Source organism: Ranitomeya variabilis, chromosome 4, assembly GCF_051348905.1.
Source record: "Ranitomeya variabilis isolate aRanVar5 chromosome 4, aRanVar5.hap1, whole genome shotgun sequence".
Taxonomy (NCBI): Eukaryota; Metazoa; Chordata; class Amphibia; order Anura; family Dendrobatidae; genus Ranitomeya; species Ranitomeya variabilis.
In genome coordinates this window covers 59,260,852-59,279,035 of record NC_135235.1, presented here as the reverse complement: position 1 = coordinate 59,279,035, position 18,184 = coordinate 59,260,852, and the positions used below count along the sequence as shown (strand labels likewise).

General features: G+C 43.1%; 1 protein-coding gene across 9 annotated transcripts in view; it reads left to right on the top strand.

Annotated features, from left to right (window-relative positions):
• Nucleotides 1-18,184, top strand: part of MYOF (myoferlin) — a 171,413-nt gene that overhangs the window by 120,949 nt on the left and 32,280 nt on the right. For 4 of the 9 annotated variants that reach the window (XM_077258593.1, XM_077258592.1, XM_077258591.1 and 1 more), the window contains 15 exons: nucleotides 272-386; nucleotides 1,683-1,788; nucleotides 2,970-3,112; nucleotides 3,685-3,858; nucleotides 4,905-5,016; nucleotides 5,563-5,640; nucleotides 6,905-7,086; nucleotides 7,167-7,325; nucleotides 7,834-7,932; nucleotides 8,038-8,199; nucleotides 8,310-8,475; nucleotides 9,053-9,129; nucleotides 9,604-9,654; nucleotides 15,333-15,389; nucleotides 17,073-17,084. In XM_077258593.1, coding sequence (XP_077114708.1) covers nucleotides 272-386; nucleotides 1,683-1,788; nucleotides 2,970-3,112; nucleotides 3,685-3,858; nucleotides 4,905-5,016; nucleotides 5,563-5,640; nucleotides 6,905-7,086; nucleotides 7,167-7,325; nucleotides 7,834-7,932; nucleotides 8,038-8,199; nucleotides 8,310-8,475; nucleotides 9,053-9,129; nucleotides 9,604-9,654; nucleotides 15,333-15,389; nucleotides 17,073-17,084 — 1,693 coding nt within the window. The remainder of the gene's footprint in view (nucleotides 1-271; nucleotides 387-1,682; nucleotides 1,789-2,969; nucleotides 3,113-3,684; nucleotides 3,859-4,904; nucleotides 5,017-5,562; nucleotides 5,641-6,904; nucleotides 7,087-7,166; nucleotides 7,326-7,833; nucleotides 7,933-8,037; nucleotides 8,200-8,309; nucleotides 8,476-9,052; nucleotides 9,130-9,603; nucleotides 9,655-15,332; nucleotides 15,390-17,072; nucleotides 17,085-18,184) is intronic. The other 5 variants (XM_077258596.1, XM_077258598.1, XM_077258597.1 and 2 more) reach the window with 2 other exon arrangements.

Here is an 18,184-nt window from a genome sequence, read left to right as displayed (position 1 = left end):
ATCAAAAGTCATTCACATACTAAGAAAATATTTCCCTTGGCTGAAAGGTGAAGGCTGCAGGCGATCAGGGCTGCTGATTGACTGCAGTGGTCACATGAGGTTCCCCGATGGAGACAGGTGATGGACTGGTAGCGGTGCTGGTCCAGTAGTTAGTAATATCAAAAGGTGACGAGACCACCCCTTTAACTCATTTCTGTTGGTTCACAATTCTTGTACGCCTCACAACTTTAGGTATCTCCGTATACTGAGCTGCTTCTGTGTTGTCCTGCAGTTTACTGACGGAGGCGGACGCTGGACACAGTGAATTTACTGATGAAGTGTTTCAGAACGAGAGTCGATACCCGGGTGCTGAATGGAAACAACCTGATGAGCCGTACACTGACGTGGTGAGAAATCTGGAGTGTGTAGTGCTAATTCACTGATCTGTTCGGGACAGGCAGCTGCCGGAATATGAGGAAACCTAGAAAGATCCACCAGGGCTTACTGCGATGATACCATGCACGTTTACTGCTGCATGTCTTCACTGAATACTCAAAGCTCCCCCTAGTGGTGGCTGCAGGAATACAACATTTTAGTGTTAGTCTATGTTCTATGGTTTTTTTTCAGCCTTTTTTTAATGCTTTTTTATGCTAATTTTCAGCCTTGTTTTATAGAAGCAGCAAAGTCTGAGATTTCAGAAATCTCATGCACACAGCTTGGTTGTTTTGTCATCAGTTTTTTGTGCTTTGCATGTTTTTTTTCACAGTAGAGCAATGTCACTTTCAGCATTTTTTTTTCTGCATTTTTTTTCCTGCATTTTTCAACCATTGAAAGTAATGGGTGGTGAAAAACACTGAAAATCTGCACCAAAAAACCCGCAGGTATCAGGTTTTGCAGCGTTTTTGTGCCAAAACCTGATTACGGTAAATAAAATGAGATTTTTTTTTTTTTTAATTTGCACTAAGCGTTATCAGCGTGCACAAGAGACAAATGTAGCATGACAAAAACGCACCAAAACTTGCGTTTTTGCCGCAGCTTCTTTCCTGCCAAGAGATCAGGTTTTGCTGCAGAAAAAAAAACCGCTGAATAAAACTCCTAATTAGTGATGAGCGAATATACTCGTTACTCGAGATTTCCTGAGCATGCTCAGGTGACCTCCGAGTATTTCTTAGTGCTCGGAGATTTAGGTTTTTTTTTTTCCGCTGCTGGATGATTGACAGCTACTAGCCAGCTTGATTACATGTGGGGATTCCCTAGCAACCAGGCAACCCCCACATGTACTTATGCTAACAGATGTAAATCATTCAGCTGCGGCGATGAAAACTAAATCTCCGAGCACTAAAAAATACTCGGAGGTCCCCCGAGCTTGCTCTGGAAATCTCGATATGAACATAGCCTTATATACAGAAGTAGAAGTAAGGTCATCTCCTATGTCTAAAATTGGAGAAGACTCTAGTCTGGCCACTTCTGCTTCAGAGGGCTAGTCTAATGCCAACATTCAAGGCTTATTGATGTATTTTTTTTAAAAGAAATGGGGATATTACCCATAGCGTGCAGTCCTATTCCAGCTGTTTAGTTTTTTAGTCTATGGACAGATTTTCCACATTTCCGGCTCTGTGCTGGTAAATTGCTTTAGGTTCTGCCTCCTCCATATGTCGACCAATCTAAGGTGCAATTTGTGATCCCCATTTTGTTTCTTCCAGAATGGAGAGAAAAGCCGTTCTCCCGGGGAGTTTGAATGCCCGTATGGATGGGTCTGGGAAGATGATGCCTGGATCTATGACATTAATAGGGCGGTGGATGAGAAGGGTATGTTACCTCTATGAGCTCATGTAGTTCAGGCGTGAAAAGCCTCATTTATTAACACCATTATATTGATTGCATATTGTACCTCTGCCCAACGTCAGAATCACCCCTAGCATATACCATACGTCATTTGTATACATAGGGCTCCACTTACCCAACAGAACCTAAACATTGTCATTGGCCTCAGGTCTGGTATTTGTTGGCGTACCGTCTAATCAACAGAGTAGGAAGCTGGTGCGGCAGACTTTTTTTTTTATTTTTTTTATTTTTTCCAAGTGGCACTCCTATGTATGTACGCCCCCTGCATACACTGGGCAGTATTGGAGATCATATTGTCAAAACTGTCTAATTCTTGACAATGCAAAGGTAGACAGTCTTAAAACGCACCACTGCTTCATATTGTTTGATAAATTTGTCTAATTTTAAATGGTTATTCCCATCTTCATAAATGGCTACGGTTGGATAGTGCTTGTAAAGACAAGCAATTTTGCAGTTTAATGCTTATTAAAATTATCAGTCGTTCTTGAGATGTTAACACTTTTTTGTTTACCTCTTGTTGCCTTGGAGGCCGACCACCGCCGTTAGACATCAGAACATGCATAGTGCTTACAAGCTCTTTTTTGTTGCGCTTGTAAACACTGTTTTAATCCTAGCCAGGATTGCTGGAGCACACAGTTGGCTCCTAATCACTGTTAGCTGCAGTGCAGTGCTTACAAGCTAGATAGACAACAGCAGTGGTCGGTCTCCTAGGCAACGAACTGAAAACAAAAGATAAGTGTAAATATCTCAATAACTGCTGCAAACTTTAATATGCAGCAAACATGCATACGTGCTTGTCTTTACTAGCTCTATTCCACAATATCCATCTATAAAAAAAAAATGAGAGTAACCCTTCAAGACACTCTAGTCTGAATTTATACTACCGATTAGGTGGCTTACCTTGTGCCAGAAGTGTGTCACAATTCTGGTCCACGGTGTCACATGTTAGACCATGCCCATTTACCAAAAAGCCATGAGATTTTGTTTCAGCAAGGCCACATCCTGGTTGGATAAGACCACCCCACCTACAAAATAGAACTACGTCATTGGGGTCACAAAGTAAAAAATGTTATGTAAAAGCCATTATTAATAAGTTTTATATTATTACTTTGTGTTTTTTTTATAGCTGTCATTTCTCATTCCAGGTTGGGAATATGGAATCACAATTCCCCCAGACACTAAACCCAAATCCTGGGTCGCTGCTGAGAAAATGTATCACACCCACCGCCGGCGGAGACTAGTGAGGAAAAGGAAGAAGGATCCGAACACAACCGCCGCTGCTAGAAAGGTGTGGCGGTGTACGAGCTCATAGCCTAGCACTGGATGTATAGCACCTGCATATACCAAGGAGACGGCCAACATGGCATGAGATTATTAACCCTTCAGCCGTTTAATACTTTGGTTATTTATCTGGTACTGTTATATTAGAAAGTTGTCTTTGCTTTATTAATAGGATATAATAATTATAAATGAATAGTTATAATAATAATAATAATAATAATAATAGTTCTGCACTTCATTATACAGAAACTCGATTAGTGCTAATGAGTGGATCACACCCATTCTGATAGATCTTAGATGCTTTGCACAAAGTTTTGTTTTACCCAGAATTTTTACAATTTTGCTTATCGAGGACTTCAGGAAATACACCAGAATGTCCACAAGAGGGAGCACTTGTCATTGTTTTGGTAAAAGTTGGACTCGTCTCGCAGCAATACTCAGTCCCGGATTCGTTGCCTCGTTACTGCGCTTCTGTCATTTATAGAAAATCTAATAGTGAGGAGACAAAAAGTGCATTATGTGAAAGCATTGATATGGTCACCGTCTGTGTATTCATCTGCTTCTTTTTATGCTTCACAGCCAGCACGTACCCAAGAGGAGCTTGAAGGCTGGGAATATGCCGCCCTCATAGGCTGGAAATTTCATCTAAAAGAACGCAGCTCTGATACCTTCCGTCGACGGCGCTGGAGAAGAAAAATGGCTCCTGCTGAAAGTCTTGGTGCCTCTGCCATCTTCAAACTGGAGGGAGCCCTTGTAAGTATGAACAAAATGTTGCTGTGATAGTACAAACAAGGGAAATGTCTCCAAATACAAACTAGCTGCTATTAAACCATATATGAAACTAATATATACTTATTTTGAGTGTGTATATGATATATTTATATATGTACAGTGGCATTTAGGGGCTGTTCACACATTCCTTTATTTTCCATGGGGAAAAAAATAGTAGAGCTTTACAGTATCGGCAAGTGAATGAGATTTCTGACATCTCATGCAAACACTGCTATTTTTTCCTTGCAGATTTGAATCTTCAAGATATTTTTATTTAGCCCTGCAGCTTGTCAGTTGTTTCCGCTTTTTTCAAATGAATGGGGAAAAAAAGTGAGGATTTTACTCAGCATTTTTCCTGTCAACGCACTGTTTTTTTGCAGCAGAAAAATCACCTGAAAAATACTTAATGTCCGCATGCCCTAATGGGGGATGTGGGGGGCACTGGGGTGGTGTCAAAATCTAGGGGTCACATTTTTTTTTTAATTCTTAATTTGATATGTTGCACTCTTAAAAAGTGGTATCCTTACCACTGAAAATCCAAGCTGCATTTTGAACTTTTCTGGCACAAAGGACGTGGATACAGTTGAATCCTGGGGTAAAGCAGGGAGTCATTGTCTCCCTGCCCCACCTCTCTCCATCCTGAAGGCCTATGACGGCAGTGTTTCAGAGCAGGCGGTGCAGTGGCGTCAATGCATTTTGCCAATTTTTTTTTTGCAGGGGAGGCTCAAAAGTGCCATTATTACTTATATTTTTAAAGAAGCAGGAATACTTTATAGTTGTGCACAGTGTGTAATAAATATATTGTGTGTGTATATGTATAATTACAGTTCCTATTCTTGACCACTAGAAGGCACTATTTTGCCAATATCTTTAGGTATAATCGGTGATATCATCAGTTTATCATTCCTTATACAAATGTGAGTTTATATCTAATCTTTTATATACATGCAGTACTTTGGGATGTCCGTATATTTTAGGAAAAAACGGTGCAGAATGTTTCATTGCAGAATATTGTGATTCTCTTGTAGGGCACTGATACTAGCACTGAGGAAGAAGACAAGAAGAGCTCGGAGAAGGGAAGGGACACTGCAACCAATATCTTTGGGGCAAACACGCCTATTGTGTCTTGCACCTTTGATAGTAAGTTGAACTGTAACACTTTAAAATATGAAAAAAATTAATCTAAAAGCAAAACATTAGACTAAAATCATCAAGCCCGCCAATTTCAGTGCTATCGGTTGGGCACTTGGTGTGTATGGGGGGCTCTCGACTCTCCCCGAGGACAGAAGTTTGAGGTCATTCCCCTGATCCTTCTTTTTCCTGCTAGACTTGTCTGGCATAGACTTGCTCTACTCTCCCCATAGAGAACATATGAATGCTCTGCCAAGCCGAGCGTTCATGTAGATGGAGGAGTCTTCACCTGACAGCTGTCTAAGGTATAAGGGCGCCTGAAAGAGTCGATCATATCCAAACCAATACTGCCCAAATCTGAACGGTCCGCCTGATACAAGGCCACGAGTTCTGATGATCTGACCTTGGTAGGTGTGAGATGTTTGAGAAGCTGAAGACTGTAATCTGTGTCAGGAGCTTCTATCACACACACACTCGGTTATTTGGTCTCACAATATCATTGTAAACTTTTCCTGAAATACATCTTACATCGGAGGCCTCTTGCTTATTTTAAAGGAGTCTTCACCTATCATCTTCGCTGCTATCTGTATCAAGCTCGAAGTCTCACCCCCATGGATAAGGATAGCTTCTCCGGTGAGTGCAGACAACTAAAATTATATATATATGTGTATGTATAGCTTTATTGTGTGAAGAGGTAGCAGTCGTGTATGAGGGGGACAAAGTGCCACTCCACCACATTAGAAGACTGGCACATGGTAAGTTGGGGTCCTGTCACAGATTTTTTTCATTTACGGCTCAGGTGCCTAAAGTTACATCTCTCAGCAATATTATGTTTATTTTCATTGAGGCCTTGGGAACATTTGTGTAACCTCTCCTTGCCTTATCATTTTCACTTCCTTTTTCTGGCCCGTCTCTTCGCTTTACGAATCAAGCTCCTCTTACTCTTGCCCTTCTGGCTCCTCACCCTTCTCCCTCTGCTCTGGCTCGTCTGACTCCTCACCCCCCCCCCCCCCTTGCTCTGGCCAGTCTGGCTCTTTGCCCTTCCCTCCTTGCGCTGGCTCGTCTGGCTCCTCACCCTTCCCTCCTTCCCCTGGCCCGTCTGGCTCCTCGCCCTCCCCCCCTTCCTCTGGCCCATCTGGCTCCTCGCCCTCTCCTCCTTGCACTGGCCCGTCTGGCTCCTCACCCTTCCCTCCTTGCGCTGGCCCTTCTGGCTCCTCGCCCTCCCCTCCTTCCTCTGGCGCGTCTGGCTCCTCGCCTTCTCCTTGCACTGGCCCATCTGGCTCCTCGCCGCCCTCTCCTTGCTCTGGCCCATCTGGCTCCTCGCCCTCTTCTTGCTCTGGCCCGTCTGGCTCTTCGCCCTCTCCTTGCTCTGGCCCGTCTGGCTCCTCGCCCTCCCATCCTTGCTCTGGCCCATCTGGCTCCTCGCCCTCCCATCCTTGCTCTGGCCCGTCTGGCTCCTCACCCTCCCATCCTTGCTCTGGCTCCTTGCCCTCCCGTCCTTGCTCTGGCCCGTCTGGCTCCTCACCTTTCTTTCCTTGCCCTGGCCTGTCTAGCTCCTCGCCCTCCCCTCCTTGCTCTGGCCCGTCTGGCTTCTCGCTGCCCCCTCTTTTCTCTGGCCCGTCTGGCTCCTCACCTTTCCCTCCTTGCTCTGGCCCGTCTGGCTTCTCGCCGCCCCCTCTTTTCTCTGGCCCGTCTGGCTCCTCGTCCCTACCTCCCTTTGCTCTACATATTTCTCTCCCAGCCTTAGCTTAGATAATACGATGTCTGGTCACACCAGCTAGTGCGCTCAGTGTGGTGGAGCAGTCGCTGTCTGTTTTGCTCTGGGGTCTGGTCATGGCTTTCGTGGACTTATTTCGGCTCCCTCCTATACACATTAACTCGCTATGTTTCATCGCAGACCCCTACGCACACGTATCGTTCCTTCACCGCAGTAAAACCACAGAGATAATCCACTGTACCCTGAACCCCACATGGGACCAAACGCTAATATTCAACGAAGTTGAAATCTTTGGAGACCCCCTGGCAGTCGCACATAACCCACCCAATGTGGTCATTGAAATATTTGACAGCGACCAAGTGGTAAGTATGTGGCGTGCTGATACAACATGCAGTTCTTGTTTGACCTTGTAGGATTTATTCTTATCTGCTGCTGTTTTTAGGGGAAAGATGAGTTTTTAGGCAGAAGCCTGTGCTCCCCTTTAGTGAAGTTGAATCCTGGAATAGACCTCGCCCCGAAACTTCTATGGTATCCTGTGATGAACGCTGAAAAAAACTGCGGTGACATCCTGGTGGCGGCCGAACTTATCCTGCGTGACAAGGTCTCGTTCATATGATAAAATGTACTTTACTGCCGGAGCTTGTGTGGCTCCAGCCTAAGGATGAGGTGCACATGAGCCCTAATTTTTGGATCAAGTGCCCATATCAAGCAGTTTAGCACAGAAAATTGCTGTTTGTTTTTTTTTGTTTGTTTTACTTATTTTTAATAATTTATTGAATCTGCCATCACCACAGAGCTGTATGTACAGGATTGGGTACTCTTTCCTCTTAGTTATGACACCAGTTATCCATTGTATCGCTGTCTCTACCGGTCATGTCACAGATATAAGAAAGTTTGGCTGAATCCAGACAGTCTGTTAAACAGTCCATGTATTGACTGTGATGTGCGGACCGACCGTGGGTCTTCCAACCCAAACTCCACAGCCTGCTCTGCATGTATGAGGCTGCTGAGATTGGGGTCAGGAGAACTGTGACCGGTCCGTACATCACGGTCTGTAAATAATATAATATTGTAATATATATAATGTATTTTTTTTTCTACTTCTTTAGGATGGTTCAAACCTACCAATACTGCCATCGCAGCGAGCCCCAAAACTCTACATGGTGCCTCAGGGCATCCGACCAGTGGTCCAGCTCACGGCCATTGAGGTAGGCTGCTCTTCGTAAACCAGTTGTTAATTATCTCCTATCCGATATGATATTTCTCTATATTATTTGGTTCTATTTCCATGACTTCGTACTTTAACGTAACAGATCCTCACTTGGGGATTACGCAACATGAAGAGTTACCAGATGGCATCGATCACATCCCCCAGCCTAATAGTGGAGTGTGGTGGCGAAATCGTGCAGTCTGCTGTTATCAAGAACCTCAAGAAGACCCCCAACTTCCTAAGTTCTGTCCTCTTCATGAAAGTGGTAAGCCAGGAAAACGATAATATCTCTGAGATCCTCGACCATCCCAATGTGTACAGTCATGGCGAATATAAGGGAACTGCGTCTTTGTAATAGAGTTTTGTTTTTTGTAGCTTTTGCCAAAAGAAGAAATGTATGTGCCCCCCATAATCATTAAAGTGGTTGATCATCGGCCCTTTGGGAGGAAACCGGTGGTGGGGCAGTGTACAGTCGACTCCCTCGAAAACTTCCGGTGTGATCCATATGCTGCAAGGATGGATGATGCCGCTGAATTAAAAGGTGCGGACGCCTAGATTGTTTGGGGTTTTATGTATTATTAATTTATTTCTCAAAAAAAATATATATATTTTCATTTGTTTCTACTGGCCATATGCTGAGTGGCATCCTGTGTGATTTATCTTTTTAATACTGTAGTAACTGGACTATGTAATGGGGACTAAAGTCTCTCATTAGTCCTCATCAGGACTGTCGCGGGCAGAGCTTTGGACGTAGCGTCACATGCCAGCTGTTTCTCCCATAGAGAGAGCATTGGCCCAATAAGGACAGAGATTCCCCATCTATCTAATATTTATCCTCTCCCCCGGACCTGAGACGTCCATGCTAGTGGTTGTTGCAGCCCCTAGTACCTAACATTTACCTCCTTCCATGGACTTAGCCTCTCAAACTAGTAATCGATGGTGCTTCCAGAGATCTCCCAAGACTCCCATAGTGATCGTTGCTGCCCCCAGCAATCTAATATTTATTAGTCTCTAGACCCTCATACTATTAATTGTGGGGTCCCCCAGCGATGTGACCTTTACTGTTCTACATATGTCCTTTTACTTCGGTACTAAACCCTCCGTGCCGTCTCTTCCAGTGGCTCTCCTGGCGTCCTCCTCTCCTCGTGATGTGGTCATAGATATGGAGGACACCAAACCGTTGCTCGCCTCTCAGGTAAATCCGCTCGTTTCAGCTTCCGTCTCCTTCAGCTTCTGTTTTTGCATGATCTGTGTCCATGTTGGTTAATAGAGGAATAACTGTGTCCATGTCCCGGTCCGTTCAATGCACACTGTCGTTTTATTGCTTCTGAGCACCAAACCTTCCCAAACATGCGGCCCCCATAACACATGTTCCTACGTATTACCCACCCGTCCTGTGCCTCCGATAGGGCTGTCCGCGTGTTGTAACCTCAGGACTGACGAAGACCCGAAGTGTGATTACGTCATTTCGGCTTATGGTGTCCTTAGTTATCTAATTACCCCCCAACTCTCCCTGCCGTCTCTGTGCATATTAATGGTCCCACGCCGACCCCATCCTATATACCGCTAACCGTACAAACCCTGCGTCACTAAAACTAAGCGTTCCAGGTACCTCCTCCTCGTACTGTACCCTGCAAACACTTACCATCTCGCTGCCATTCTTCTACAGCAGCAAGACAAGTGGGATCTGTTTCACTTCAAAAAGGGCAAACCGGAGAAGGTAGTAACATCTGCAAGCGTCTGTCTATGTCTGTCTGTCTGTCCTCCTATCAGGTGTAAGGGCTTTTCTGTGCGCTGACTTCCCATATAGCTTAGCATACATTTTAGTGCGGGCCGATGAGGTCACACAGAACCCGTCACCCCATCACCTCTCCACTTCCCATTCCATGCAATAAAAAAGAAGACCTGGTCCTAAGACGTTGTCGCGGAAATTGACCGACGCTGCAGATGTCACCATGGACTGCGCCTTCACAATATGGTTTTTGCTGCTTCATTGGTCTAATGAAGATTAATCTAGTGCTGGGATGAAAGTACCCCGGCAATCGTGCCAGCCGCCATTGAAGAAGTGCGCCCAATGGAGCTGCATTGTGCTGCAGCCTGCCTCTAACACACCCGGCACATTGCTAGGATTGCCCTCCTTAGCCTGGTCTTACAAGATACATCCCCTATCTCTTCTACTAGGACGTGCGGACAGTATCCGGCCAACAAAGGCCTACGTGCATCAGAAGACTGCCCCACGTCATACACACGCTGGCACCATGCTAATGTATCATGCGCCTTGGTCTAAAATGTATCCAGCCTGGCTTCTGCCCTGGTGTCGGGTTCATGAATGGTACAGCACATATAGTGCTGGAAACACATTCATGATGGTCATGTGCAGATTGTAAGGTTCCTTTTTTGGAGATGGCCTTTTAAAGGGAATGAGTAATTAGAGAACACCATTTTGTTTAAATCAGGTTTTCGTGTCAAATTGTTTTTTTCTTTATTTCTTGTTAATATCATTAACTATGTATGTGAGTATGTCTAATATAAATATCTATATAGATATGTGAAAAAATGTTTGTGTGTATGTATATGTGTATATATGTTAAAACTCCTAAAGGACCTCCATGAAGAGCGTTGGATGAGGTGAGCTGTGTCATTACTTATTGTGAATGGAGGATCCTCTGTTATCTATTGTACATACAGTGGGTATGGAAAGTATTCAGACTCCTTTACACTTTTCACTCTGTTTCATTGCAGCCATTTGGTAAATTCAAAAAAGTTCATTTTTTTTCTCATTAATGTACATTCTACACCCCATCTTGACTGAAAAAAAACCCAGAAATGTAGACATTTTTGTAAATTTATTAAACAAAAACTGACATGTCACATGGTCATAAGTATTCAGACCCTTTGCTCAGTATTGAGTAGAAGCCCCTTTTGAGCTAGTACAGCCATGAGTCTTCTTGGGAATGATGCAACAAGTTTTTCACACCTGGATTTGGGGATCCTCTGCCTTTCTTCCTGGCAGATCCTCTCCAGTTCCGTCAGGCTGGATGGTGAACGTTGGTGGACGCCATTTTCAGGTGTCTCCAGAGATGCTCAATTGGGTTTAGGTCAGGGCTCTGGCTGGGCCAGAATGGTCACAGAGATGTTCTGAAGCCACTCCTTTGTTATTTTAGCTGTGCGCTTAGGGTCATTGTCTTGTTGGAAGGTGAACCTTCGGCCAAGTCTGAGGTCCAGAGGACTCTGGAAGAGGTTTCCATCCAGGATATCCCTGTACTTGGCCGCATTCATGTTTCTTTCAATGGCAACCAGTCGTCCTGTCCCTGCAGCTGAAAAACACCCCCATAGCATGATGCTGCCACCACCATGTTTCACTGTTTGGATTGTATTGGGCAGGTGATGAGCAGTGCCTGGTTTTCTCCACACATTCCACTTAGAATTATCACCAAAAAGATCTATCATCATCTCATCAGACCAGAGAATCTTATGTCTCATAGTCTGGGAGTCCTTCATGTGTTTTTGTAGCGCCCCCCACCGCTGCAGGGCCGAGGGGTACCCGGTACCGGGCCTCTGAGTCTCTGCTCTGGGGTTGTCACGGCGGCTAGGCCCCGGTCCGTGACCCTGCCGTGGGGCGCACAGTCTATAGGAATGGAGTGTGATGATAATGGTGCAATTGTGAGGTGCAGGTCGCGGTAAATAACGAGGACACCAGGTTGCAGTCTCTTTACCTCTTTACTGAAGATCTCTGAGTCCTCAGTCCAGAATACGGTTTACCAGGCTGCGCAAGTCCGGCCGGTCCAATGGCACCTCCAGAGTTCTCTTCACAGGTGGAAATCTGTGCCTTCCCCCTAGCGCTATGTGTTGTGGTCCTTCCCTGCTGTGCTTACAGAAAGTCCCCACAACTGTTGTGTCTGTTTCTTAAGTTCCCTCACAACTCGACTAGATGATGTTCTGCTAATCCTCCGTCCCTCCCTGAGGTTCGGGTAGGAACGGCACCCGTTTGACGGGTAGGCTCGGAGCTCTTCCGGGACCCTAGAGACGCCCCTCTCCACAAGTTGCCCCCCAAGACTTGATAGGTGATTTGAGTTAGACAGCCCGCCTGAGACTGACTGTCCTGCCGCTGTTTAGAGTATTGCTTGAAGCTGAATGTTATAATACTCTCTCGGCGTTCCGGCCACCGGTTGTGCGCCTCAGTAGAATGTTGCCTCGGTCTTACAGCACGACTCCTACTGGTATTCTCCTATTGCTATGATCTCGTTTCTCACTCAGCACAATCTATCTCGCTTCTGATCCCTCCTTGGGCACCGCCGCTATCCTGAGCAGGCACGGTCCCATTACGTTCGCTCAAGTTGCCAAGCCTCTGTCAGGATCCCACCCCTGACAGAGACCCTACTGTATCTTCCCCCCCACAACACCCTCTGCCACAAGGTGTTGCCTGGTTCCAACCCAGTCAGCTTCTGACTAACTTCCTGCCTGACCCCCAGTTTACCCACTATGGTGGGGAGTGGCCTAGTGAATAGCACCTTAGCTCCCCCCGGAGGCCCGGCTGTGAAATGTATTGGTGTCTGTGATACCTGATCAGATGAACTCCTTCAGTGCCATCAGACGTACCATAGCTCCCCATAGTGGCGGAGCCACAGTACTGCAACGACCAGAACTCTGGGGCGCTGCATTTTTTTTTTAGCAAACTCTATGCGGCTTTCATATGTCTTACACTGAGGAGAAGCTTCCGTCGGGCCACTCTGCCATAAAGGCCCGACTGGTGAAGGGCTGCAGTGATAGTTGACTTTGTGGAACTTTCTCCCATCTCCATACTCCATCTCTGGAGCTCAGCCACAGTGATCTTTGGGCTCTTCTTTACCACTCTCACCAAGGCTCTTCTCCCACGATTGCTCAGTTTGGCTGGACAGCCAGGTCTAGGAAGACTTCTGGTGGTCCCGAACTTCTTCCATTTAAGGATTATGGAGGCCACTGTGCTCTTATGAACCTTGAGTACTGCAGAAATTCTGTTGTAACCTTGGCCAGATCTGTGCCTTGCCACAGTTCTGTTTCTGAGCTCCTTGGCCAGTTCCTTTGACCTCATGATTCTCATTTGGTCTGACATGCACTGTGAGTTGTGAGGTCTTATATAGACAGGTGTGTGCCTTTCCAAATCAAGTCCTATCAGTTTAATTACACACAGCTGGACTCCAATGAAGGAGTAGAACCTTCTCAAGGAGGATCACAAGGAAATGGACAGTATGTGACTTAAATGAGTGTCTGAGCAAAGGGTCTGAATACTTATTATCATGTGATATTTCAGTTTATATTTTTTAATACATTTTCAAAAATTACATTTCTGTTTTTTTTCGGTCAAGATGGGGTGCAGAGTGTACATTAATATGAAAAAATGAACTTTTTTGAATTTACCAAATGGCTGCAATGAAACGGAGTGAAAAATTTAAAGGGGTCTGAATACTTTCCGTACCTACCGTAGAGCTGGAATCTGTTGTAATGTCTGTGGTGATAATGTGACTGCTGAAAAATCATCTGCACAGAACATGAGGTATTATTCCTAGTAGCCAGTGTGAAGATTACAAGTTGTTTTTTTTTTTTAAATATATAAATATTGAAAATAAGAAATACATAGAACCCAAAACCTGATCTAAACAATGTCATTTTCTGATTACTCCTTCCTTTCACTGATAACCCGGTATGGCAACCTTCAGTGGGGGATAGCTGCCATTACTTTGCTGCTGCGCTGCACTGGGGGGAATCGGCTTTTCCTCTGTGCTGTTTCTAGTTTTCTGCATATTCCTACATTTACACTAATATAATAATCTGCAGAGGTGATAACCAGAGATATTAAATTTGTTCATTGGACATTTACTTATAGAATATTGGAATTATTGTGATGTTCTCCCATTGTTAATTTAGAGCTTTAATCAGAAAATGACCCATTTGTTTAAATCAGGTTTTGTATTTATTTTTTTTTCTAAATTTGGTAATGGTGTTTTTTAAAAAAAAAATAATAATAAAATTATATCACATTTATTTATTTAAAAAATTATTGCAAAATTAGTAATCCTGCAATTTTCATACTGGCCATTGGAATTTTCTTCAGACCTTTTATTTCCTGTCCTGTCAGGAAGCGTTTACAGCAATTTCATTATTAGCAAGTTTACAACGATAGGTAACAACACAAGTGATAACACAGCATCCACCAATCACAATAGGTGATGTCACAGCTCACCTCCTCCCGTCACAATGACCTTTGCACACGCTCATTAGATGCTTCAGTACAAAAAACAGGGTTGTGATCTGACTATTGTGGCTATGTACATATGTTTTTTCCTGAAACAATAGGAAGTTAAAGTCTAAAAAAGCCCCGGTGGCCAGTGTGAAGATTGCAATATTTCTATTTTTTTAAAACAGATTGTGCTATATAAAAGATAACTTGCCAAGATATTTAAGTATATTTGGCACAAAAACCTGATTTAAACAGTAGATCATTTTCTGATGACCAGTTCCCTTTGTCATGCTCCAGATTTGTCTATTAGTACATTTTTGTATGCACCATGATAACATTCTGTATAATTTGTACTTATAACTATGTTGTGGTGTTCCTCTGTTATTCCTGTAAAAATTAAAGGGAACTTGTCATAAACCTTTACCACCCTTCCAAACCATTGTTTTGATTATGTAGCCATTTTAAAAGATGAGCCAGTCAATCCCTTCATGACCCTTAATTACTGCTCCAGCAGCAAGAAATCACATTTTGAAGTGCACTGGGGAGTGACGATGCACTTACAGCTCCTCGGCCTCACACTGTTTCCTACCCATCAGCACCCACCCCTGATTGATTGACAAGTGTTCGCTTTGGTATATGTCCGTTAACCTGTCCATCATCCAGAAGAGGGCGCTACTAGGTAGGGAATACAGCACGAGGCTGAGGCGCTGTAAGTGCATCTTCACTCCCCAATGCACTTCCAGTTAGGGGTTAGTGTGCGCAAAGAGCGTGTTTGGTGGTACGCAGAGCCCCTAATAGTCTGTACGGCAGGACTGTGGGCACGCCGCGTGCACTGGTATGACTGTGCATCACTATATTAGACATGTTTTATTACATTGTAAAAGTTTTTAAGGTGTATAATAAAACAGAAATAGCGCCTCTCACATCTCTTGGTCACATCCAGTACTGCAGCCCATTTTTATTTAGACCATCTCTATTCACGGAAATGAGCTGCAATACCAGATGCAACCCATGGACTCGAGTGGCGCTATTTTGTAATCCTTAAATCTGTATATTGTGCATATAAATTAGGAAATTCTTATTTTGGAAAATATTGTTTGATTGACCTTTTATCTGTTTTTTAAGTCTTGTAATATTCAGCTCTATGGACATTTCACAAGTTAATTGCATGTAATTTCCAGCTGTTAGGCAGCATGTCAACCGCAGTCGGAAAATTGACCTCTCCAACCACAGTGCATGTATGTATGTCATGAGAAGGAGGCACTGATGGGTGATCTCTGGGGACATCGGCACCACTGCTTGGGATTCTATGGGGACAAGATTTTGGAGAGCATTTATAAGAGATCAGATATTCATACTGGAATAGCCGAGACTTAAATAATTTTTTTTCAAAATGTCGAATAACAAGATTAATCTCTCCAAAATCTTCACAAATGGTTCCAATAAAAATATATCACTTGAAAAAAATATATATATTTTTTTTTTATCCTGGGCATTACATTTGCCCTTAACTTAATCTGATTGTCTGTTCTTGATTTTTTTTTTCTTTAAACATACCTTTTATAGTAATCATAAATTTTTGTTGATTTTTTTTTTTTTTTTTTTTTATACGGAGTTCTTAATCCTCTACAGAAAATATAACATGTATCACACTGGCTCCCTGCAGTCAACACTAGAGGGAGCTCATGAGCTAAATGTTGTGCATTGTGGTGGTCCTAATTTGGGGATTTAATTAAAACATTTTAAAAAAAACCTAATATTTGTATTTGTAACAAAAAAAAAATTATTTCTGCAATTGGGTTTAATTAAAATGTGTGTGCTATTTGGCTTTTACTCTTTTTGCACATTCAACTTTGATCCGCTCTGTGTTCATAAATAAGCTAAGAAGGCCTCAGTAATAAGACAGATAATAGTACAAACTCCCCGTCACACTGTCATTGCGAGCTCACTGACGGACTCTCAGTTAATTCATTCTGTAGCCAGCAAAAGACATTGTAACACAGAGGCCAAAGAAGGTCAATATTTTTAATGAAACCCAATTACAAAAGTAATTTTTCAACCTCCATTACAGGCAGGAAAGATGGGCCACGATGCTGTAAGCCCCTACGCTGCCTCTAGTGGTGGCGTTGGGTAGCCAGAATTCTTTGACATTTTTTATTCTTTTTTTTAACTCCAAAAACCAGAGTAAAAGAATGGTTTTGCTGCCATCATCCCCCACAAGTGAAAATGGCTTTTGGTGCATATACCTGTCTTGTATGTTTAGGAAATGTCCCTGTTTTCATGCTCAGATCTTTCCATCCACTCATTCTTCCAGCACTATAAGTACTAAAACATCCTTTTACTCGCTTCCCAGCATGCATTGTTCCTGATATTGTCCAATCACTTTACAGCCATGAACTGAAAGCCCAACTCTGTCGTCGGCTATAGCATTTAATATTTTTTTCAAGTGATATATGGACTCTTCTGTAAATTTTTAATATTTGACATTTTCTGCAATTCTTTGTAATTGGGTTACTTGGTAAGGTAAGTGTGTGTGTTTTTTTTTTTTTATTATTTTTGCTTGGTTTTGAAGGAAATGTATTTTTCTTAATTTCATAATGTTACGTTTTATTACATACAAGATGCGAATAATAAACTAAATCAATGCAAGATAGTTTGCTTTGTACATCACTCATACAGATCATGTGAATCATCATCTGATTTTCCCGGCTCAGATTAACACTTTGTATGTAATAAACTGAGAACTCTCACAAAATTCAAGATCTGTGTGTACTTGGTGACATTGACTCCACTTGCTATATAATATAGAGAATACAGTTATCTCATTATTCTCAAATTTTCTCTGTTCTAATATGTGCTCTTTTTTTACCTTTTTTTTTTTTTTTAATTTTTTTTTTTTTTTTGTGACTCATCCTAAACAGCTTCAAGAAAAGGTGAGAATTCTGCTCTGAGATATTGTGTACATTCCTTTTTGCTATGTTGTAGATTAAAAAAAAATGTGTAAGTTAACTGTTATACCCATTTTTGCATTTTTACAAATTTGTTTGTTGCATTGATCCAGTACATAAAAATAAAACTAGTACAGACAAGCGCCATGTATTCTGCTGTGTAGTCATACTGCCTTTCATCTGCCACTCGCTTCTTGGTAAAAAACATGGTAAATAGATTAGCCTGATGCGCAGTCAGACTACACAGGGAAATCTGTAGTCTGTTACCATGGAAACACATAGCTCAGTATAGGAGCTATAGACACAAAAAAATAGGAAACTTTTAATTACTGTAAAATTTGGAAAACATTTAACTTTTTTTGTTACCTTAGTCATCATAAAAGCGACTGCTGCTGGTGGGTGTTGTGGTGGATGTGATGGTGGTGGTTGTAGTGGGTGGCGGTTGTGGTGATGGTGGTTGTGGTGGTGGCTGTTGTGGTGATGGTGGTTGTGGTGGTGGCTGTTGTGGTGGTTTTTGTGGTGGTGGTTGTTGTTGTTGGAGAAGAAAAAAAGATTTCCTCCTCCAAGATGTCGCTGCCTGCGCTATAGCAGCTATCGGTGATATCCGAGAGGTGCTACTGCGCAGGCGGCGTCATCTTGGATGAGGAAATCTTTTTTTTTTTTTTTTTTTTTTTTTTTTTCTTTCTTCCCCTCCAGCAAGATGGTCCTGCCCGCACAATAGCAGCTATCGAATTCGAATCTATACACACCAGTAGCTGCTACTGCGCAGGTGCCTTTTTTGTTGTCCTCTCTCAATTAAATCAGCAAAAGGGATTAAGTGCAAGGTACACATGTGATTATGCTGCAGTGCAGGTGCCATGGCTGGCTTCTGCCTGCAGAAGAGTTTTTTTTGTTTGTTAATCAGAGCACCACATACACCGACCCCGCCTTAGGACACGAGCATCTCAATAACACAAAACTGAAAATAAAGATTAAACAACAACCACAAGACGGATTTCATCACCAGCTATGATTTTAGTCAGTATAACGGCGCCGACCTGACACTGCCTGTAGGTTACTATGCACAATCCTGCTGACAGGTTCCC